General features: G+C 50.9%; 1 protein-coding gene across 1 annotated transcript in view; it reads right to left on the reverse strand.

Moving 5' to 3' along the window:
- Nucleotides 1-22683, reverse strand: part of LOC137142118 (zinc finger protein 91-like) — a 31760-nt gene extending 9077 nt beyond the window's left edge. The window contains exons 1-6 of the mRNA XM_067531347.1: nucleotides 22485-22683; nucleotides 20685-21963; nucleotides 15324-15389; nucleotides 13904-14762; nucleotides 12763-12958; nucleotides 10964-11850 (exon numbers count right to left, since the gene is read on the reverse strand). Of these exons, the coding sequence (XP_067387448.1) occupies nucleotides 10964-11850; nucleotides 12763-12958; nucleotides 13904-14762; nucleotides 15324-15389; nucleotides 20685-21963; nucleotides 22485-22638 (3441 nt within the window). The 5' untranslated portion in view covers nucleotides 22639-22683. The remainder of the gene's footprint in view (nucleotides 1-10963; nucleotides 11851-12762; nucleotides 12959-13903; nucleotides 14763-15323; nucleotides 15390-20684; nucleotides 21964-22484) is intronic.
- Nucleotides 22684-23991: the final 1308 nt, after the last annotated feature.

Here is a 23991-nt window from a genome sequence, read left to right on the forward strand (position 1 = left end):
GGGTAAGGGAGCACGGGCCTGCCCTCTCTCGTCCAGGGCCCAATGGTGGGCAGCTACGCGCTGCATCTTGAGGTTCTAGTCAGCACCCTTGCCCCTCCAGACCACTTCCTATCCAAGTCTTGACCCTACACTACTTAGTATTTTTATTAATGACCTGGGGAAAAAAATGATCACAGATGAATTTTTAAGATGACACAAAAATTAAGGGAGTGGTAAATGATGAAGAGGACAGGCCACTGATACAGCATGAGCTGCATCGCTTGGTAAGCTGGGTGCAATCAAACAATATGTGTTTTAATATGGCTAAATGTAAATGTATCGGTCTAGGAACAAAGAACGCAGGCCAGACTTATGGGGGGCAAGGGGCAGACTCCATCCTAGGAAGCAGTGATACTAAAAAAGATTTGGGGGTTGTGTTGGTTAATTAGTTGAACATGTGCTTCCAGTGTGACACTGTGACAAAAAAGGCTAATGTGATCCTTGAATGCATAAACAAGGGAATTTCAAGTAGGAGTGGAGAGGTTATTTCACAGCTGTATTTTGCTCTGATACAGCTGCTGCAGGAATATTGTGTTCCATACTGACGTCCACAATTCAAGAAAGGTGTTAACAAATTGGAGAGGGTTCAAAGAAAAGCTATGGAAATTATTAAAAGATTAGAAAACCTGCCTTATAGTGATAGACTGAAAGAGATCAATCTATTTAGCTTAATAAAGAGAAGATTAAAGGGGGACTTGATCACAGGCTATAAGTACCTACATGGGGAACACAGATTTAATAAAGGTCTCTTCAGTCTAACAGAGATAGGTAGAACACAATCCAATGGCTTGGAGTTGGAGCTAGATACATTCACACTGAAAATAAAATATAAATTTTTAACAGTGAAGGGAATTAGAACAGTTTACCGAAGGTTGTGGTGGATTCTCCATCACTGGCAATTTTTAAATCAAGATTGGCTGTTTTTCTAAAAGATCTGCTCTAGGAATTATTTTGGGGGAAATTCTCTGGCCTGTGCTATACAGAAGGTCATAGAGTCATAGTGTCTAAGGGCAGAATTGACCATCAGATCATTTAGTCTGACCTCGGTGTAACACAGACCACCAGCACCCACACACTAAACCCAATAGCCAAAATTAGATCAAAGTGTTATAGTCCTAAAGAGACTTGACTATTATATGCCACAGACAGAGAATAGGAAGAATCAAGGTGCACCGGTGCCTGAGGACCCCACAAATGGCAGGGAAATAATTAAGTGAGATACACCCAGATAATCCTCCCATGTGACCTACATGCTGCAGAGGAAGGCAAAAAACCCCAAGGTCACTGTCAATCTGACCTGGAGAAAAATTCCTTTCTGACCTTACATATGGTGATCAGTTAGACCCTGAGCATGTGGACAAGAACCAGCCAGCCAAGCCTGTGAGACAGAATACCTCATCCCAGCTCACCCAATGTCCCATCTCCAGCCATGCTGGAGGATGCTTCAGAGGAAGGGGCTACAAAAACCCTCCCATAATACATTGGGGGAAAAATGCCTTCTTGACCCCTGCAAGTGGATTGCTTGATGAGCTGGATGCATGCAAGCAACATGTGTTTTAATACAGCCATCTGTAAATGTATACATCTAGGAACAAAGAATGTAGGCCATACTTACAGGGTGGGGGACTCTATCCTGGGAAGCAGTGAGTCTGAAAAAGATTTAGGGGTCATGATGGCAGCTGAACATGAGCTTCCAGGGCAACACTATGGCCAAAAAGGCTTGATCCTTGTATATTAAGTAGGTGTAGAGTTTGTGTTTCCTTTTTATTTTATAGCCCATAGTTTGTGTTCCATTGCTTACATTAAATTATAGTTAATATTCAATCCCAGTGCCACAATAGGAGATATCCATTCTATTTGAGCATCAGACATTATGACTATGTAGGTGGTAATTTGATTTGAGTATCATATATAAAGTTAACCATTTTTCACCAAGAATACAATTTTTGTTCAGAAACAGTGGCATGCTTCCATATTATACCTCTTATTTCCAATGGCAAGATACCACTTATTCCATCTCTTATAATGTCTTTTACCACATCATTAGTCCATGTTTGTGCTTGTATAGAAGCTAATGCCATAGATACATTGCTTTGTAATACCTCTACTGTGTGTACTATGGTTAAGTGATCTGCTTCTCGTAATTTTTCCCAACCAGGGAGTAAACTCGCTATTAGATGATGATTAGTACTTATCTCATTTAGAGATGTTTTCAGGGGTTTAGACAAAGCTTCCAAGTGATGTCCTACTGCATTTAATTTGTTAGTTAGCACTTCTACAGCAATATTATTTAGTACCCCAAGACTTGTTACTGCTCCTCCTAGAGCTGTACCTACCAAACTCCTTTTTACCTTATTAGGAGGAGCTTTTAGTTAAATTTGGGTTTCCACCCATCTCTTCCACCCATTGAACAAAGGTTCAATGTAGTGGCACATTGTGGTTGTATGGATGAAATGTTCATGGAAGCTAAGTCGACCACTACTTTCTTTAAGGAATCTGTGGGATCTATTAACAACTCTCTTTTCACATCCTCTTTTATTATGTATGGACCAATTTTGCTCTGCTCTAGCTTGGATACCCATAAGATGGTGAAAATATTATTGAAATTATTAGGGCCAATAATTCTCCATCTCCTGCTTCCATTTTTCCTTGTGATATTTAGATTACTTTTACACCAATAGGAAAACAAAACTTGGCTGATATTGCTTTCTCTATACCTATGGTATTGCTCCACTAATTGTTTATACCAAGATACCTGCAGGAAAAACTAATTTCTTGACACAACCTTTTGCGGAGGCACGCAATAAATCATTATTCTACTATACCTGTCTCGTAGATTGACGATATTGAATACAGCGTCACTTATCTTAGAGCCCATCTTAACAATATAGTTTCTCTTTCTTCTTTTAGCCATTTGGGGGCATACCATGCTATGAAAGCACATGAAGGATTTTCCTTTAGAATTTGTATACAATTATGTAATCCTGTATAATTCCATATATAAAACCCCTCCTCCTTTATACCATAAAATAAGTTTATCTTTTCCTGGGCCATTATTTATAATCCTCATGTTTTGCTGTGTTGATGATATATTGATTGCATGTGCCCATGTTTTCCCTTTGTCTGTCCAGATCCACCATCATTTTTGCCCACTCAGAATTAGAGATCTGGTATTTTTTCCTTCATCCCGTGGATTGGGTGTGGTTATCCAACGGGTGTGGTCCCCTTTTATATTAATTACTCTAGTCTGGTGGACTAGGCTCTATTCCTTTTTATTTATGTCTAAAGACAATTTACATATCATTTTGACATTATTTTTCCCTTCTGTTGCCTGGATGCTATTTGTTGGAATATTAATTATAGTAGGAGTACTAGTTATTCTGTCTGGGGATAGTAAAAGGCTATTGGAACATGCAAATACTCCAGATCCATCGACTAGAGTATACTGCCATTTTCTGGTTTTAACTGCGTTTCCCCATATTATACCTTTTCCCTCTTTAGCTATCCACTCGCATCCTGTTGGCCCTGGTGAGGGTAGATTATGAGAATTCAAAGTTCCCCAACTACTAGAATGGGTAAATGCAATGAAATACCTGTGAGAATTTTCTGTAACAAGTGACTTGCCTAATTTGGTTTGCACCATAAAGCTTATATCCCTTACAGGTCCCACTGTAACTTCAACCATCCTATCCTTTTCATTTCTAGGAAAGAGATAGCTTACATTCCTGTTAGCAATGGAAGTTTGGTTGGATTTCGTCCACTGGATCTTTATTATTGTCCTCACAGCATCCAAATTCACACCACCATAGCAAAATCCAATCACTAATACCCAGAAGAGTCAAGATAAATAGAACTACATCTTCCATCATCCGGCCTTTTATTTCTGGAAAACAAAACAATATGAAACCCCTTTTCTCCCTGCAGAATATTTCTTTAAAATAACTTTATTGAACTAAATATATCTATTAATAAATTTTGTTAAACATTATTTAACTAAACTTTATTCAATATATGAACAATTTTTATTAAATATTACTGAATATATTAACTTTTTTATTAAATAATATTTTAACTATATTAACTAACAATTTGTATGTATATACATTAACTTATTTTAATTAATTGCCCATAAGACTTCATTTACAAGGTCAATCACACATTTTAATAACCCAATCATATCCATCCCTATAATCCCATATCCATTTTGTCCTACTTCCATAACCGCAAATCTTATTCCTTTTATCGTCTGCTTCCAATATGTGCAGTGAGGGAGATACTATAGGGGATAGGATTTTTGGTTCCATGTACCCCCCAACGTCAATCGTGTCCAATGTTAAATATGCAAGTAATTCTTCGGGACTGTCTTGGCATTGAATGTGTTGCTGCTGTGTCTATACAACACATTTGATTGATGGTCCCTCTGTCCATACTGGGTAACTTATCTTGACAATAAAAATGAGAGTCCTGTAGCACTTTAAAGACTAACAAATTTAATTTCTGCAGGCATCAGCTTTCGTGGGATCCAGCCCACTTTGTCATGGGGTTGCAGCCCACGAAATCTTATGCCTGCAGAAATTAAATGTGATACTTTTGAAAGTGCTACAGGACTGTTGTTGTTTTTGCTGTAGACAGACTAACACGGCTACACCTCTGCAACTTATCTTGACAATGGGCTTTTTTGCATTTCCTTAAAGATTAGCATTTTTATTAATGGGTATTGGTCCTCTCTATTATATTAAAATACTCTTCCACATCCTGAGCTTTCTCCCTATCAAACAAAATAAAAGATAATTAAAGTTACTGATAGCAAAATAACAATTTTAATTTTCTTTTATAAATTCCCCTTTTTATCAGCTAGCTGGCTAGGTTTGCAGTGGCCCCAACGTCCCCTCTGTGGCTCCTTTCCACTTAACCTAGTTTGTTGAAATGCTTCCCTATTAAATACTACATATATTATATATTTCCTCTATACATTTTTAAAATATATTCTATTAGATCAGTGTGGTCTTTTAGCACTACTGGGGAGATACGAGGCATTCGGTCTTCTTATACTTGATCTTCAGAATGTGGGGGAGCCATAGATATACTTCTTTCATGTAGGGCTACCCTTCGAAGCAATTCTGTGGTAGATAACCCATTACTCTGATCTTTAGGCTCATATTATAACAATTTTTTTCCAAAGCCAGACCCTAGATGGTTCAGGAACTTTCTTTTGTTTCTTATTGATATTGTTACTTTTACTTTACCTTTATTTTTGTTGGCCCCTTTTTCCTGTGTGCCATCACTGGAAAAGATGATCACTGATACCTTTTTAAGCTTTTTCCTTGCGGGGGTGGGGGGTTCTTTTTGTATTTTACCTACAACTTATCCTACGTTGTTTAAAGCAGCATTTCAATTGTTAAACATTACTGCTGTTTTTATTGAAGCTAATGTTTTTTTCAGATTGTGTTATGCTACGCACTACAGTACCTGCTTGACTGAATTCAGAATTTTCATGTACTAATTTCCAAGTCGTACATGACTGTTTTTTTCTTTATTCATTGTTCCTTTTTAGGAAAACATATTACGGAGTCGGAATCCCCACCTGAAAAGAAAGATTTTCTCTCTTCCTTTCAGGCTACTAGTATTGCTTTCATTGGAAAGTTTAGCCTTGGTCTCCTCCTTTAACTTTGTGAGCACAACCCCCCTCAATGCTCACCATAGCACCGCCTTCCTGTGACGCAATGTTAACTGCCCGCATAGCCTGCAGCTCTTTCTGCAGGCAAGCCACTTTCTGTTGGCAATATGCATGGTTAGTTATATTCTGCTGGTTCTGTGAATTTACAACCACATCTACTGCTACCTGTGTGGTGGCTTCTCTTCAGTAGCAATCTTACTTTCTTAATATTTTAAGCCCTTGTTTATCACAAGTGTGTTGCAGCTTTCCCGTTTGCAACTCATCCCTTAAAGCTGTGAATTCTGTCTCAAGCTGAGCCTTCTCCTCAAGACAAAAATCTCAGTTGCTGCTGAAGCAGTTGTTGAACCTGGTTTGAGGAATCCTCTAATCCTTTTGATTCCTCTAACCTACACATACAGAGGTTATATAGTTTTTTTTGTCAACATGGTTGAGATATTTGTTCTTGTTGTCCCAGGCATATCAGATATCTGACCCAACCAACTGGCTGTTGTACTCCTATTTAGGGGACTTCTGGACTTGCCCAATGCCCCAATTTGTTTCATGGCAGAAGGTCTCTGAGAGAGCTCCTCAGGGTTATCCCTTTTGTCGTACCAACCGGAGGAATTCTAATCCCAAGGACTGGTCCTTTCCTCTTTATTGCACCATTTAGGGATTTTACCTTCCCCGTTTTTCTCTTCTGGCATCTTTACTGCCATTACTCTTCCTTTTTTTACTTGCAGCTCTTTTTCTGGAGCACATTTTTGGCACTGAAAAGCCTGTGGCTAACTTTCTTTCTCTATTTTTGTGAGCACTGCCTTCACTACAGCTTTAATATTTAATACCATTTAATACTTTTTGTTTCTACTCTGTCACTTTCTACCTTAACATGCCCCACTCCATCTATGTCTTACTGGCCTCTTTCTGCACGGCCATAATCTGAGCATTCTGAATTAACATAGGTGCTTTCAACATATTAGCCTCTGCTTTTATGCTGACCAGTTCCTCCTTTGAGGCAGCCTTCTGCAGAGTCTGCGCCAGCACAGGGGCTCTCAGAATTTCAGGCTCTACTTTTAAATTAGCTAATTCTTTTCCCCTTACTAACTCATCATTTTTGTATCTGTGCCCTGAGATTATTTACTAATTCTTTTTCTGATCCCTGTTCCTGTATTCTTCTCAGGCTGTTCACTTCTTTATCCAAAGTACTTGCTGATAACTATAAATCTTGTAAAGTAGCTCAATTCTTCTCCTTTTTGCTGCGTTTTCCTGAGAGAATTCCTTTTCTCTTAGGTTGAACCCATTGCTCACACAACCGTTGATAGGCAGCAGGCCCAGTAAACGCACCTTCTTTCCAGAGGCCGTTTCCTTTTCTTTTAATAAACTCTTCTAATCCATTACCTAACTTTTTTCAAGTGCTGTTGTGACTTAGTTTCCCTTTTGCTGTCATATTAGATCTTTACTTTAATTCCTTAGTTATGCAGAATTTTAGGCTTTAACCGTGAACCTTTTACCCTTTTATTTTAGTGAACTACACTTACCATGATCCTGACTGTAACTATTTACTGGGGCATGACGGCCCAAACTAATAAATAGCTTGGCCATATCTATTCACTAGGACATGACGACCCCTGCATTTGAGTATGACTGTCCAAACTAATGAACAGTCCAACCCTGATCATTCATGGGCGTGTGACAACCCCCTGCACCCACATCTGATGGCCTGAGCTAATGAATGACCTGATCACCAACTCTTTTTAAAGTTCTACCTTTAATGCACTATTGACTTCTTCTGACAATATTTAGTGCAAGTTTTGATCTAGAATCCATAAAATTTTGCAAGTTGGTATCAATCGTCATCCAATCCACTAAGTGGCACTATATCTTCCTTAAAGTCTCAAATAGCGCAGTGGGCCCACCCAGGGATGTCATGTTTGTTATCCCAAAATTAGGCTCCAGGCACCCTCGCACTGACTTGTTTATGCCTGTAACTGGTCTACCAATTTGTGTAGTTTCGGTGTAACAGGAGGTGGGCCGCCCTACTGGAATTGCCAGGGTTTTACCAGGGGAGTTTCCCAAAAGTCAGAGCCTCAGTGTCCACTCCTCCCAGGGACTTTGGGAGCTTAGGCAATGGGAATACAGGAGCTGGAACACATACCTTTCCTGTGTTCAATACCAAACCGTGAGAATATCTTTGAAACATTGCACTTGGATCTTCCTCTCCTCCCACCATTTTTATTGGAGCTGTGGAGAAGAACTATGTTAACTTGAAATTGTGTGATATGAGAGGGTGTTATAGGTTAACTGTTAAGTTAAACTGGATGATGAAGTATGTTATGTTATGAAGAACATGTGCCATTGGGTGCCCAGAGACGCAGAGGCTGTTGCTTTTTTTTGGGGGGGGGGGGGGGGGAGTGGGGGAGGGAAGAGAAGGGGAAAGAGGTTGAATGTGAAGGTTGTTGGGTGTCTCCGAAAGTCACAGGGAGCAAAATTGCAGAGCGGGTCCAGGAGCTAGATTGTGATCAGGAAGAGAAGCACGGCTGGGCTGTTATCTGATTAGTTTCACCTCCTGCACTAAAATGCTATTGTTATGTATGCTGTGTTTATTGGGATTAGTGGCTTTTCAAACCCAGGAGTCGGAGGCGTAGTCAATCAGCAGGTTTTGAAGAGATCTGCAAGACCCTTGAAATAGTTAAAACAGCCAGAATCACCCACTATTCACAGGGAACAGTTCAGAGAGGAAGTGTAGAGCAGTAGTGACCCAGAAAGACTGGTGTTGAACAAAGTATGTATCCAGGAGGGGCAAGTTGTGGCAGAAGCTCTGAAATTTCTCAGTTGAAGCCTGCAAATCTTCTCTGATGCCTTCAGAGCCACTTCTTCCATCAGAGCTTCTTCTGCTGGTATTTGGAAAGAGTGATCAGTTGGCTGACAGCTCACCTACTGGTTAGGGGTGGATGACACAATGGTAGCAACTCCGGAGTCCTGTCTACACTACAGCTTTCACTGTTGCTTCTACCAACAGAGCTACACAAATGATGAATTCCAGGTCCTCATTTTCCAACTGTACACGGGGCCTGTGTGCTGTATGCTCCTTAGCCCATCTGGAGCTGCAGGGAAGCAGACATCCAGTCACAACACACAGGACCATCCATAGTGGAAATTGAAGCCTAAACTCTGGCTTTGGTTTGCTGGCTGAGCGAGCTCAAAACTACAGGGTATCGTGACATGTACATGAGAACAGTAGGATGGCTGCTCCCGAGTGTGAGTAATTCTCCCAGGCACTCGGTGTGGATGCAAAGATGCTGGGCCTGCATCAGTTCTGACTCCCCCAGTTCTTCCCCCTGTAACAGCTTGGGGTGAGTTCCGCTGAGTGTTGCCTCCCCAGAAATCAAATGAAGCACTTGTGTGGGGACGCCCAGTGTTCTTCACTTACCAGTGTAAATGCTGTAATGGCGTAACTACCTCTGTGAAATGTTGGGCTACTTATTCCCATGGTGCACTGCTGGCTGGGCTGCCCTAAGAAAACAGAGTGGCAGAGGGCTGCAGATGGAGATACGGGCTGTCCGTGGATCACAAATGTTACCAAGTGTCCTGATGCACCCCTTAGCTTTTCCCATGAGTGCTAGACTCCTGCCGCCGCCGCCACCACGCAGGTCCCACTTTCCACCCCTTCCATCCTGGTCTCAGGCAGAAACTAAAACCACCTAGGGAGACTGATAAAACGTCGTTACAGTGAGCAGGGGCTCGACAGGGCGAGAAGCAAGAGGGACAACAGCGAATGGCAATGGGCAGCTACACAAGGGCCAGATCAATAGTGTGTGTTTAACTGAGTCAAATGAACAGGGAAAGAGAGTTCATTAAGTCTGCAGAGCAGTGATTGATTGACAAGGAGTGCTGTTCTGGGCATTACAATCAAGTCAGCAGGCAATAAATAAAAAACACCAGCAATTCAGAAGGACAACCAATGAGCTAGGGAAGATCAGAAGATTTAAAACTAAGTCCTCAATCTCGCAGTGAGCTACGCATGGGGATCCCAGTAGCCATGCAGCTCTCCAAAGGAGTCTGACCACGAGCTCAGTGCAGGATCAAAATCTCACACAAATAAAAGTGAATCGGTGGCTGTGCTGATGGGCAGCTGAGGCCCCGAGCAGCCGCATGGCCTGGACAAAGCAACGGAATAGAAAGGCAATGCAGTAAACGGAGAGAGAGTTATCAGGGCAGGAGCAGAAAATCAGGGGGCAATGAGTAAGTACACAGGAGCACACAGAGAACGTAAATGCTTAGGCTGACGTAAGAGTCAGCAGGAGGCGCCAGTTGGGAAAGCAGGAGGCAGGGAGTCAATGGGGCAGACTTAGGCCCAGAGGGCTCTGAAGGTCTGGTGTGGCTGGGTGTCCCCGACTAGGGCGGAGCATACTAGATAATGGCTGTGCAGGGCCATCGAGGCAGAACTGGTTGGCAGCGGGGCAAGGGAGAGAGTTGGCCCAATGCCTTCCCCTGAAGGCGCTGTTCCTGGTACCCCTGGGACTGGGGCCTGCCCGCCGCCCCAGGTCTGCTTTCACTGCAGAATTCATTGGAGCGATCCGCACTCCCAGTGACTCCTCTGGAGTCAGCCGAGCTTGGCTCAGAACAGCCATGCTGCTGTGCCCACACTCCCTCGACTGCGGCACCACGGCTCCGTGGCGCACATCTCACGGCTCTTGGCGCTGCACTCAGCTGTGCTGCTCCATGGATCCTTCTCCCGTGAGCAGTGGGAGAACGCGTCAGTCCTTTCTGGGCACACCAGGGGAATCGTGGGAAGGCACTGGAGGACGAGTGACGCACAAGTGGCATAACTCTGGCGCCACGCTACAGAGGGGTTGTGTTATCAGCTGATGAGTTGTGCTCCTGTTTTAGCCTATCCTCCTCCTCGGGCTGGCCAGCTTGGGTTCACAGCACCACTGCACCCCATTTACAGGTACTGTTTGCGGACGGGACTCAAGTGAGGGACAACACTTGAGTTATAACAAGTGAATTTTGCAGAGAAGACAAGCCCCCGGAGCGGCCCTCTCCTCTCTAGCTCAAGCTGGAAGGAGCAAGTCACTGCTGGGGCGGTTCCAGAATCGGGACATCTCAGAAGACTATGGTGAAGCCCCAATTGACACCCCCCCGGTGTCCATGAGGGGGTGGTTCTGTTAGTAGGACAGGAAGTTTCTCTCAGGACACCATTTCCATTCCTCTGCTTCACATTATTCTACACACACAACCTGAGCAGAGCAATTGGCCGGGAGGGTCTCACTTGTCCATGGCTGCCGCTCGGGCGTGGATTCTCAGGTGACGGGCCAGAGAGGATTTGTTGCTGAAGCTCTTCCCACACTCAGTGCAGGGGAAGGGCCGTTCCCCTGTGTGGGAGCGCTCGTGAATGGCGAGGTACGCCAGGTACTTGAAGCTCTTCCCACACTCGGTGCAAGGGTAGGGCTTCTCCTGCGTGTGAGTCCTCTGGTGCATCGTCAGGTTGGAGAGCTGGCTGAAGCGCTTCCCGCACTCGGCGCAGGGGTAGGGCCGCTCCCCCGTGTGGGAGCGCTGGTGCTTGTTGAGGTCCGAGGGATTGGTGAAGGTTTTCCCACACTCATCGCAGGAGTAGGGTCTCTCCCCTGTGTGCAGTCTCTGGTGTGTAATGAGCGTGGAGAGGTGCCCAAAGTTCTTTCCACACTCGGCACAGAAATAGGGTTTCTCTCCCGTGTGGGTTCTCTGGTGGGTTTTGAGATGGGTCAGTCTGTTGAAGCTTTTCCCACATTCGGGACAGGGATAGGGTCTGTCCTTCTCATGGATTCTCCCATGGGTTGTGAGCGCCTGCTTCTCCCAGAACCTTTCCCCACAATCTCGACACTTATGGGGCTTCTCTGTCCTGTGAATGCTGCTCTGATGGTGAACGTCCCCCGTGGTCCGAGGTCTCCCCTGTGCAGTGGGCTGGGTTAATCTCCTGAATGCATTCTCACATTCTGCTGAGGGATCTGGCTTGTTCCCTGCTGGCCTCGTCTTCTGCCTCTTGCAGGCTCCTCTCTGCTCAGGTCTCTGGTTAATGCTCTCTCCTGAATCCCGTTGTGATACGTTGTGGAGCTGCAGGTTTTCAGGTCCTTTGTCGCGAGGCTTCTCCTCAGCTCTGCTCAGGATCCCAGCACTTGCTGGGTGGAAGAGAGAATCCAGAGATTACTTCATCTCTCATACTTCCCACAGTTGGAGTGGGTGAAGCACTTCACATCCCTCCATTGGAGAGACCTCTAAGAAGAGCCCCACAATCAGCCATGCAGAAATAGGAGGCTGTTATGGGGCACAACCAGGAAGCCCCGCATCACTTTCTCCTTCCTCTTTCCCAAGGGCCCACGATAGCTTTTTCTCACCTAACAACATTTCCCTTTCTCTCTACTCCAGCCCCTCAATTCCCCTCCAAGCTCTCTCTCTCTCTCTCCCCCCGCCCCTCTCTCTCCCACGTTCCTTTTGGGTCTCCCTGATAACATCCTGGAGCTTCCACTCTATCAGGCTCTTCCTGTGGTGATTCTCCTTGTTCTCACTCAGCTGGCCAGAAAAGGGAGAAAATAAACTGCACCTCTCTGCTGAGGGTCTGACCCTCCCCCCACAAAATCACTCCCCAGAAGAGAGGCAGGGTCCATCCTGTCTCAATCTCCCAGTTGAGCGCTCAGTCTATGGATGGGGTGAGGGAAGGGACTTCCACCAGGAACTGGCCAGGACGCTTGGGAAGCCCTGAATGACATGGACTTTGAGGAGACTGCTCCTGCTGGGTAACGCCATTGAATAGGACACACACAAGGAGGGGTCACTGCTGCTGGCTATGGTGTCATCCTGCTCCTATGGTCCCATCCCCACTGCCTGGGCCACCTGTCACCTACGAGACACCTGCTGACCACCCAGTCCCATACATAGCTCCCCATATTCCCCAGGCAGCAATCCTGCTGGGGAAACCTCATGGCCTGAGCCAGCCACCCCCTGTTCTCCCCACAGACTTCAGCCCGAGGGACTCCCTTCCGCATTATCTCCTCAGTGCCCTGGGGAAACCCGCCCCATAACAAGCTGATTACCAATTTCTCGTCCAATTCGGGGCTCCTTTCCAGGGGCACAGGGCAGCTCGCACTTCCTCAGTGCTGCCTCCTCCCGGGATATCCAGATGGGATGGGGCTGCGGAGGTCCCAGCTGAGTGCTCTGAGATTCCCATAATGCTTCAGGGGCGTCCATCTCTTCTGGGGTCACATCCTCAACCTTCACACGCACTGTGACCTGGGAACAAATCACACGGGTCACTGTGCAAGCAGGGGAGGAGAGTCACAAGGAGAATCGTACCTGAAAAGCGCCCATGGTAAAGGGCTCTCTTTCCTCAAGCATAAGTTGCCACTTGGCCTGTAGAGCCTGTACCTAATGGGAGAGGTAACAGCAAGGGGAAACTGAGCCTGGGAGAAGCTTTGGCCTCATGGAGGGGCAGACTTTCCCTGAAGCCACCCAGCACCTCTGGGATGAGCTGAAGAGAAGAAGCCATGCCATGTCACGCAGGATCCTTCGGTAATAATGTCACTTGTACCTGCAGCTACCACCCCGCCTACATCCTTCGAGGTGAAGCAGCCCAGGAGACGCCCCTACCCCACGGACATCATGGCTGCATGTGACACAGCGAGGGTGCTCAGGGCTGGGATCCCAGGATCAGGCCATCTGGCATTGCCTCCTAACAGCACATGCTGGATTCACACTGAGCCCCAGTCTGTTAATGGGGTTCCCTCTCAGATCAGATGTTGGAGACGTCACTGCACTCTCCCAGCAGCTGCAGGTACTGGTGATACTTCAGGGACATCCATCTCTTCAAAGAATAGTGAAATTATTGCTGAAGGGTCCTGCTTGACCATGCATAAGGGAGCCAGTGACATTTAGACCCAGAGAAAACAGCAGGGCATGAAGAGCACAGCGTTACAGAGCAGGAAGCTGTGGAAATCCCTGTGGATGGGCGCCCGCTGAGCCCTCAGCCCCCAGACTGCCCAAACAGCCCAGTGCTGAGAGCAGGATTACACAGAACAAGCCCCACTCACGTCCTGCTTTGAGAATTGCCTGTGCCACCCAGCACCCAAACCTGCCCCATCAAATTCCCTGCAGAGCCCAAAGGAGGCAGCCCTGTGGACATTTCCTTGCACCTGCTCTCACCTGCTGCTCCCATATCCCAGCCTCTCGCTGTCCTACCTGGAAATCCTCTGCCAGGGACACGGCCTGGGCGCAGGTCTCTGGGCAATGTTCAGAAACCCAGCTCTGGATTTCCTCCGGCAGGATGGTCAGGAACTGCTCCAGGATCAGGAGCTCCATGATCTGCTCCTTGGTGCGGATCTCTGGCTTCAACCAACGATGGGAGAGTTCCCAGAGTCGGCAGAAAACTGCCCGGGGCCCCTCAGCCTCCTGGTAGCGGAACTGCCGGAAGCGCTGGCGCTGCGTCTCTGTGCCGACGTCGCACCTTCGCAGGAGGGCGGCCTTCACCTTCCCGTAGTCTCCAGCATCTCTGGCATCTAGGCCACTAACGGCTTGCCGGGCTTTTCCACTGAGGGCTGGCACAAGGCGGGTCACCCACTCTCCTCTGGGCCACAGGCAGGCTTCAGCCACTCGCTCAAAGGAAGCCAGATAGGCCTCAATATCCTCCTCTGGTGTCAGCTCCAGCAGTGGCGGGTTTTTGGATGCAGGGACGGATGCAGACTCAACCTCGGCAGGCGTCCGTAAGCTCTGTAGCTCTTCCTGAAGCTGATCTTCCCAAGACTGGGGCTTCCTGTCACGCTGCTCCGTCCTCAGCTGTCGCCATCCTGTCCGGGACCATCGAGAACTTACTGAGTTGGGTGGCCCCGCCACTGGCTCCTTCTTGTCTCTCTCCAGCTCATCCCCTGCTTTTGGGCCCCTTGGATCTGCCATTTCCATCTTCTCCTCTCGCGACGCCTGGAGGTGGAGACCCAGAAGATGCCGGCCACGTTGTTCTACAGCCGTGGTCCGTCTTTGGGGACCAGCGTATCCCAGCTGGGGCCTGCGTCCTAGTTCTCCAACCTGCGTCTCTCCCTTGGTCCTGCAGCAAACCAGTTAATCAGGATGTTACTGTGTGATGGGAGAGTCAGAACCACAGTAAAGAGGGGGGGAAGGAGAGAGGCAGCCATGAGTCACCCTGACCCATAACCCCAGCTCCCTGCTCCTCAACGCAGACAGACCCCTCCCCCCCTGCCCCCCACATAACCCCAGCTCCCATCCCCCCGGTGCAGACAGCCCCTCCCCCCACTGCCCCCCACATAACCCCAGCTCCCATCCCCCCGGTGCAGACAGCCCCTCCCCCCACTGCCCCCCACATAACCCCAGCTCCCATCCCTCCGGTGCAGACAGACCCCTCCCCCCACTGCCCCCCACATAACCCCAGCTTTTATCCCCCCAGTGCAGACAGACCCCTCCCCCCACCCCCCCACATAACCCCAGCTTCTATCCCCCCAGTGCAGACAGACCCCTCCCCCCCACTGCCCCCCACATAACCCCAGCTTCTATCCCCCCAGTGCAGACAGACCCCTCCCTCCCCCCACTGCCCCCACATAACCCCAGCTCCCTCCCTCCCAGCCCCCTCCCAGCTCCCTCCCGCTCTCACCTCGCCGCCCCGCCCGGACGCAGGGGGAGGCCGGCGCCGCTTCCCCGCACAAAGAGCTTCCGCTCCCTCCGGCCGGCGCAGGGTTAATCCCTCCGCGCGGGGATTGGCCGCGATGGCTGTCAGTCAGAGCCTAGCTCCCGCCCCCTTTCCTTGCTGCGCTGATGCTGGGCCGGGCCCGGGGCCGGGAGGTGGCGGCCCCGCTCCACGGGGATGGGCGCCCGGCCCGCTGGGAGCTCCGTCTGTGGGCCCGGCGGGGGAGGGGCACGGGCATGGCCCGAGGCGGGGGCCAATTCCCAGCAACTCCCTCGGCTCCAACCGGGGTGAAAGTGGGGGGTCTCACTGCCCCCCTGCTGGGGGGCGGGGGGGTCTCTGTGTTGGGGGGCAGGGATCTGGGGGTTAGGGGTGATGTGCAGTGGGGCAGGGAGCAGCCAGGGCTGGAGGTGATGGGCAGGGAGGGTCCTGTATGGGATGGGCAGGGGGTGGCTGTGCACACGCTAACCCCTGTCCCTTAACTGGGGAGGGCCTGGCCCCACCTGGGCGGTTATCACAGATTGCCCTTTGCCACGGTCGTATTGAAGCGGGAGCCAAGGTCGCATGTTCAGAGCCTGTGTTTCGAAGCGCTCTGAAGTCCACACATGCGCACAGATTACCAAGAAAAAGGGTTTTGCTTTCGCAGGGCCCAGGGTTGGATTTTTGGCGCAAATTTCGGGTCACTTGGTCGCGGGTGCCAGACACAGCACCTGGAGTACAGGGAGCGTCCACACACTTTGCTTGCTTTCATAATGTGCTCGGCCCACCCCTGTGGCTGGATCCATGCCCCTGCATGGCCCCCCGCCAACTGGTGCTCACCCAGTTGGGTTTGACCCCCACTAGTGACCAATCTGGGCCAGGGAAACAATATTTCAGCCGTTCTCAGAGGTTGTGTGTGACTCTATAAATAGACACCCGTGCCGGAGAAAGTGATCTGTGCATGCACTGTGGGACTGGCGCACCAGGAGCCTGGGCGCTGAAAACTCTGGTCACCAACTTTGTGGACAAGCTCAATCCCTGTTATGGTGACGAGGTGTCTTACGGAGCTGGATGAGAGTCCGTGAACCACGGCAATGCCCGAGGAGTGTGCGTTCAAGTCTTGTGCTCAGCTGGTTTAGAGAATGGTTGATGGGCACACTGCCACCCTCTGCCTGTGTTCTTCTCCAAGGGGCTACTCTTGGAAGTTGTTCCTCGGGTACAACTGCAAACACACACCCACACGGTATAATTTTTTAATGAGGCTAATGGTCATCGGAGACATTTTGTAGCTATCTGGACCAGACAGCTGCCATTCTTACTCCCACTGAGTAGGACCTTGTAGAGAAGCATTAGGGCCTGTTATCCTAAGTGCTCCAAAATCCACGTATGTAGGGAGACTGTCTGAAAAACATCCCCTCTGAGCAAGGCCCCAACCTGTCCTCGTCAGAGATAACAGGCCTGTATTGTTCCTGAGCGTTGGTGGACAGCAGGGAATACGCACAAGGGTAACCCCAAGGGGTGGGGTTCTGCTAGGCACTGAGAACGTGCAAGGGGGTGAAACACTCCTTTATTTCCCTCTCTGTCAGCCCCTGTGGTGTAGTGGGGCCGATCCAGGACACAGTTGTAGCCAGTTGTCAGAGCTCTCCATGAGATAGAGGGTGGGAGGTCGCTCGTTTCCTGATTGTGCATCCAGTGGCAGCTGTTCTAGCTGCTTTAAAACTCTACAGCCATTCCAAAAATTCTGTCATGGATTGTGAGATTTCGAGTTCAGGGACCCGTGGGATCATTTACGCGGCTCTCTGCGTGGCACAGCCAGGAAAACAGGGATCTCCCATCCTCTAGCTGCACCTGCACCCTCCTCAACTGGCAGGGTGAGCTCTGACAACCAGGGGGAATTCACTAAGCAAACGGGTGGGGGCCAGACTGGGATTAGAAATATCTTGGAAATGTTAGACTTAGTAGTGACCGACTTACATTCTTTCTCCTCTTCCTCCACTTCCACTGGAATCCCTCCACCCCAATTCCTCATCTGAAGTTTCTGATCCCTTCTACTCCTTATGCAGAGCCTCTTCCCTCTTCTTGTGGCAAATCACAGTGTTTGGAAAGGGACATCCAGCCATCCTGCCCTGACACTTCAGAGCTGCTTTCCTAGTCATCCTTGTTTTCAGCACCAACCCCCCACCCGAAACTATGAGATCTCCTTGGGACGAGCTGCCTAGCAGCAAACCCTAACGAGCAGAGGAGATGACACAGCGGTAACGGCCCTATAATCCTGTGTCTTCACCACAGCTTGCACTGCTGCTACTGCCAGTGGAGCTGTCCTAAAGGCAAATTACAGGTTCTTGTTTTCCTACTGTACCCAAGGACTGAGTGGAGCGTGCTCCTGAACCCCCCGGGGCTGCAGGAAAACAGGCATCCAGTCACAGCGCACAAGACTTGCTAATTGTTGTGGAAGCTGAAGTTTCAAGTCTGGTTTTGCTTTGCTGGCTCAGGGAGACCAGTGCTACAGGGTGCATGATCTCCTCATGGGAACAGCAGGACACCTGCTCCAGAGCGGCAACTGCTCTTCCAGACACTCAGTATGGATGCAAACACACTGGCCTAATGGATTGGGCCTGCACCAATTTTGGCTACCCTGGTTCTTATCCCTGTAACATCTTGGGGTGAGTTCTTCTGAGTGCCGTCTCCCCAAAAATCAAATGAAGTGCTGTTGTGCATAGGGACAGGCAGTCTTCCATGATCAGTGGAAATTCTGCAATAGTATTACTGCCCCTTTCTCCTCCCACGTACTGCTAGCTGGGTGCACGGAAGGAGCCAGGGTATTGTTTTAGTGTAACTGTTTATTCAGAAACTGTACACAAGTCCTGTTTCCTTGGAGAGCGATCGGAACAAGGTGGCTGAGGCAGCTCCCTTCTGTAGAACCCTCAGGTAAGGCCCCCCAGTCCTGTCCCACGAAGCAGCTACTCTGCACCTTTGCTACTCTCTAGAGCGCAGAGCCAGCTCTCTGCAAAGTGCTCAACACACAGCACCTTGTCCCAGCCCAGCTCCTGTGGGCATCTCCTAGGAAAGCCCTTCAGCACCCCTCCCTTTGGAGCAGGTGGTTTGTCAAGTCAGCCTCCCACCCCATCCCCACCCTTGTAAATCCAGGTGCTTTACAAGTCTCAGCTTCCCCTCCTCTTACACCAAAGGGGAGTGTTGTAGCCCATCCATTTACTTTACTCAGTCTGCCTTCATGACCCCCCTCAGCTCCTTTCAACACAGGAAACAGCATCTACACCCAATCCTAAAAACGCGCTTACATGCACTTGGAACCTATGCTTGCTTGCCTAGCTGGGGTTATTATTTATATTATGGTAATGTCCAGGAGCCCCAGTTGTGCATCAGGCCCCCATTGTGCTAGGTGCTGTACAAAAGATGGTTGCTTCCCCAGAGAGAGCTTAAAGTTCGGCTCCAACCCCCTCGCTGTCCAGTGTGGATGCAGCTAACACATATGGAGCTGAGCTTGATTTTAGAGAATCCCTGCAGGGTTATGAACGCCCTTCATTTCATGCAGCCTGCTCCATATTCTGGACAGCTCAGCGCAGCTCTGCTGAAGAGTGAGAGAAGTTGCCCAGCAGTACAGCCTGACAAATTGGCAGATATCCGCTTTATATCCATGGATATCCACATTCGCAGATGTCTCATTCACTATGTTTGCGGATCGTGGATGGATGCGGATCTAGAGCCCTGCAACTCTGCGGATATTTGCTTTATATCCGCATCTACGGCTGTATTGTTCGCCATGTTTGCAGATTGGATGCGTAGCCAAATTTTGTATTCTCGCAGGGCTCTACCCACCAGCATGATGTTAGCTGGGTTAACCTCTGGTTTGAGTACAGCAGGGAGCATGGTTTTGGGAGAAGCACCCAAAACTTGCACTTGTATGAGAAGATCTCACAGAGGCTGGTGGAGGTGGGGGATCCAGCGAATGGCTGTGCATTGCAAGGTGCACGTTACAAACCTAATGACCATCTACCACAAGGCTAAGACAATTGCCAACCACCTGCCCTTATTACGGAGCTGTCGACTGAGCACCCAACCCTGCCTCGAGCACAGAGCCAACCGTCCTGCATCAGAGGCTTCTGAGCGGGGACCAAGTGGTTTTTGGACCAGAGGAGATGGAGGAGATCCCAGCGGAAGAGGGGGTGGAGTCACAGGAACCGACTGGACTGCTGTGGCACGCTCCTCACACAACTCCAGGAAGGCCTACTTCCTCATGAAGGAGTTCTGGAGCCACTGCTGGTCACCCCAAGTCTGCAAGATGATGTGACCCCACTATGCTGTGCTAGCCAACCTGCCCCAGAAGCACTGGTCTGCATACAGGCAATCCACAGCAACTGCAGCATGCAACAGGTGTCTTCAGTCTGCCAGGAAGCAACTCCCTTCCAAGACCCACTGCTGCCTTCTGTGCGGAAATGCTCTCTGCCATCTTTAGACCCTTTATCTGTACTCTGCAAGGACAGCAAAGCCACAAGCAGGATCAGCTCTTCCAACCGTGCTGAATCCACGGTGTGGCCCCAGCTGGATTGGGCAGAAGCAAGGAGTATGAAGGGCCTGAAGCGCCTTAATTCACAGGCATCCAGACACGCCTACACTCTGCCAGGTGCACATACCCAAAGGGACCAGGCACTGCTGGAGGGTTCAGGCACAGAGACTCCTCAGGAGAATAAAGCAAAGGCTGGCCCTTCTCATCGCCATTGGGGTATGTTTTAGTGCAGCTAACTCAGGTGATTAGCACCTGGATCTGGGCACTCTGGTTAGCCTAGCTGAGGTGTGAACATCCCTTCTGCAACCCCTCCTTGCATTACTGTTTCTACACTTCCCTGTGCGTGTTCGGTCTGGGGGCAGATCCTGTGTTTCTTTGTTTTAAGATGTTGTATGATTCTTTCCCAGTCAATTATGGAAGAACTTGTCTGTCCTTTGGGGGGCATTGTGGGAAGGCCCTGGAGGACTATGAGCATGGAGTTGACTGCCTGGGTCCTCACTGCAAAGTGGGTGGGTTTTAGCCTGAGTTTAATGAGAGCCTCAGCTTTAACCTATACTCCCAGCTGTGTAAATCTGCCTGGGATTAAGGTACTCCGAATCCCGTGTCCAAAGATTTTCTGTGTGGACGGTAAGGGGGTGGGCTAAAAACCAAGAAAGCCCGGGTTAACCATGCAACAAAGATAGATGCACGGTATGTGTGATGGGGCAATTGGAGTTGTGTTTGGGTGCCTGATTTCCCTCAGGCTCTGCAGAATGACGTTCTGTTCCTCCACTTCAAATATTCATGGTGACCGCCTGGAGCAGAGCTCTCAGCTGGGAGAGCCTCACTCATCCACGGCTGCAGCTCTGGTGTGGATTCTCCGGTGACGGGCGAGGGCTGACGTGTTGCTGAAGCTCTTCCCGCACTCGGTGCAGGGGAAGGGCCGTTCCCCTGTGTGGGAGCGCTCGTGAATGGCGAGGTACGCCAGGTACTTGAAGCTCTTCCCGCACTCAACGCAGGGGTAGGGCTTCTCCTGCGTGTGAGTCCTCTGGTGCATCGTCAGGTTGGAGAGCTGGCTGAAGCGCTTCCCGCACTCGGCGCAGGGGTAGGGCCGCTCACCCGTGTGGGAGAGCTGGTGCTTGTTGAGGTCCGAGGGGCTGGTGAAGGTTTTCCCGCACTCAGCACAGGAGAAGGGTCTCTCCCCGGTATGCAGCCTCTGGTGCGTGGTCAATGTGCAAAGGTAGCCAAAGCGTTTCCCACATTCCCCACAGGGGTAGGGCCGCTCGCCTGTGTGGGTTCTCTGGTGTTTTGTCAGCCCTGTCCTGGTGGTGAAAGTCTTGCCGCACTCGGAGCAGGGGAAGGGTCTCTGCCCTGTGTGGGCTCTCTGGTGCCTGATGAGTGTGGAGAGGTGGCCGAAGCGTCTCCCGCATTCGGCGCAGGGGTAGGGCCTCTCCTGCGTGTGAGTCCTATGGTGCATCTTCAGGTTGGAGAGCCGGCTGAAGCGCTTCCCACACTGGGTGCAGGGGTAGGGCCGCTCCCCCGTGTGGGAGCGCTGGTGCTTGGTGAGGTCCGAGGGGCTGGTGAAGGTTTTCCCACACTCATCGCAGGGAAACAAGCCCTCCCCCGTGTGGGTTCTCTGGTGCGTGGCCAGCGTGCAGAGATAGCCAAAGTGTTTTCCACACTCTCCGCACGAGTAGGGTTTCTCGCGCGTGTGGGTTCTCTGGTGGGTTTTGAGGTGTGCTGGACAGCTGAATCTCTTCCCACATTCGGTGCAGGGATAGCGTCTTTCTCGGTCATGGACCTTGCAATGAGTCGCGAGCTCCTGCTTTTCCCTGAAACTCGCCCCACAGTCTTGACATTTCTGAGGTTGCTCATCGTGAAGGTCCCCTGTGGTCTGAGGTTTCCCCTGTCCAAGGAGCTGGGTTAGTCTCCTGAATCCACTTTCACGTTTCCCTGGGGGAACAGGCTCATTTCCCACTGGACTCCTCTTCTGTCTCTTGCAGGCTCCACCCTGCTCAGGTCTGTGGTTCTCTCCTGATCCCCTTTGTGATACGCTATGGGGCAACACGGTTTCAGGCCCTTTGTCACGAGGCTGCTCCTCAGCTCTGCTCAGGATCCTGGCACCTGCTGGGTGGAAGAGAATCCAGAGGTGATTTCATCTCTCGTATTTCCAGCAATGGGAGTGCCTGAGGCAACCGCACATCCCTCCACTGGAGAGACCCCTAGCAGAAGCCCCTCACTGCCTCAGACCTTCTTGCAGAGAAGTCTCCGGCCTCTCTGCAGAGAAGACTGCCATGGTTTGAATTGCCTGCATCGCTCCCCAGCTCTCAGAGAGTGGATAGGGGTTAGGGAGAGCACCTGCTGAGTAACGCCACTGGACAGGACACACACAAGGAGAGTTCACAGCCGCTGGCTAGGGTGCCACCCAGCTCCTACTGTCCCATCCCTACCGCCTGGGCCACGTCACCTAGGAGACACCCGCTGGCCACCTCAACCTCACACGCAGCCTCCCACATTCCCTAGGCAGCAATTCCAAGCCAGCCATTCCCCTGTTCTCCCCCCAGACTCAGCCCGAGGGACTCCCTTCTCCGATTTTCCCTCAGTGCCCCCAGGGAGACCCTTCCTGGGCCCCATAACGAGCTGATTACCCATTTCTCCTCCAACTCGGGGCTCCTTTCCAGGGGCACAGGGCAGCTCGCACTTCCTCAGTGCCGCCTCCTCCGGAGATACCCACGCACGATGGGCCTGCGGGGGCCCCAGCTGAGTGCTCTGAGATTCCCATAATGCTTCGGGGGCGTCCATCTCTTCTGGGGTCACATCTTCAACCTTCACACGCACTGTGACCTGAGAACGAATCACACGGGGTCACCCTGCAGCCAGGGGCTGGGGGAGGAAAGGAGGAAGCAGAGTTAGCTCCGACCAGCCCAGAGACAAATGCAGGAGACAGCGGCCACAATGGAAGGCAGACAGGCCCCTCCCTGCCCCCCAACCGTACCCCCAGCTCCCTGCCCCCCAGCACAGCCAGGCCCCTCCCTGCCGCACAGCTCACCCCCTACCCGTACCCCCAGCTCCCTGCCCCCCAGCACAGCCAGGCCCCTCCCTGCCCCACAGCTCACCCCCTACCTGTACCCCCAGCGCCCTGCCCCCCAGCACAGCCAGGCCCCTCCCTGCCCCACAGCTCGCCCCCCACCCGTAGCCCCAGCTCCCTGCCCCCCAGCACAGCTAGACCGCTCCCTGCCCCCCAGCTCACCCCATCACCTGTAACCCCAGCGCCCTGCCCCCCAGCTCACCCCCCACCCGTACCCCCAGCTCCCTGCCCCCCAGCACAACCAGGCCCCTCCCTGCCCCCCAGCTCACCCCATCACCTGTAACCCCAGCGCCCTGCCCCCCAGCTCCCTGCCCCCCAGCACAGCCAGGCCCCTCGCGGCTCCCTCCCCCCTCACCTCGCCGCCCCGCCCGGACGCAGGGGGAGGCCGGGGCCGGTTCCCCACACAAAGCTTCCGCCCCGGCCGGCGCAGGGTTAATCCCTCCGCGCGGGGATTGGCCGCGATCGCTGTCAGTCAGATCCTGGCCCCGCCCATGCCCCATTTGTGTGTGCTGTGTGGGCGGCCCCGCTCCACGGGGCTGGGCGCCCGGCCCGCTGAGCTCAGTCCCTAGGGCCCGGGGCAGGGGGAACCTGCCACGGCCGCCCTTCATTCCCCACCCGCTCCCTAGGGCTCGGGGCAGAGGGGGCAGGGGCAGGGGGCCCTGCAGCCTTGGCCTGGGGGGGGCTGCGTGGGGAGAGCTGGGGACCCCCCCCTCCCAGGGCCCGGAGTGAGAGGAACAGGGCTGCGGGGAAGCTGGGGTTAGGGGTGCGGTGGGCAGGGCATGGCAGGGGGGCTGCCTATGCTGAGTGGTGTTGGAATCTCCTAAGAAAACCTGGCAGACACAATACAGCACAACACAACACAACCAACAAATAAGAGGAAAAAAATAACAACACACAAAACATACAGGTACCTGAATCTCTTGGAGACTGCGAGACTGCAAAGGGTCTCAAGTGCTTTACAGCCTTCCCTCGAGTTTTAACTCCAGTCCAAAAGCCCTCGGGGTGAACTCACCCTAGTGCCGGCTGGGGCATTGGCTGGTGCAGAACTCAGGGTTAGCATGCAAGGG

The sequence above is a fragment of the Emydura macquarii genome, unplaced genomic scaffold (assembly GCF_026122565.2).
Source record: "Emydura macquarii macquarii isolate MOO-44397 ecotype Brisbane River unplaced genomic scaffold, CSIRO-AGI_Emac_v2 contig_3157, whole genome shotgun sequence".
Classification (NCBI taxonomy): Eukaryota; Metazoa; Chordata; order Testudines; family Chelidae; genus Emydura; species Emydura macquarii.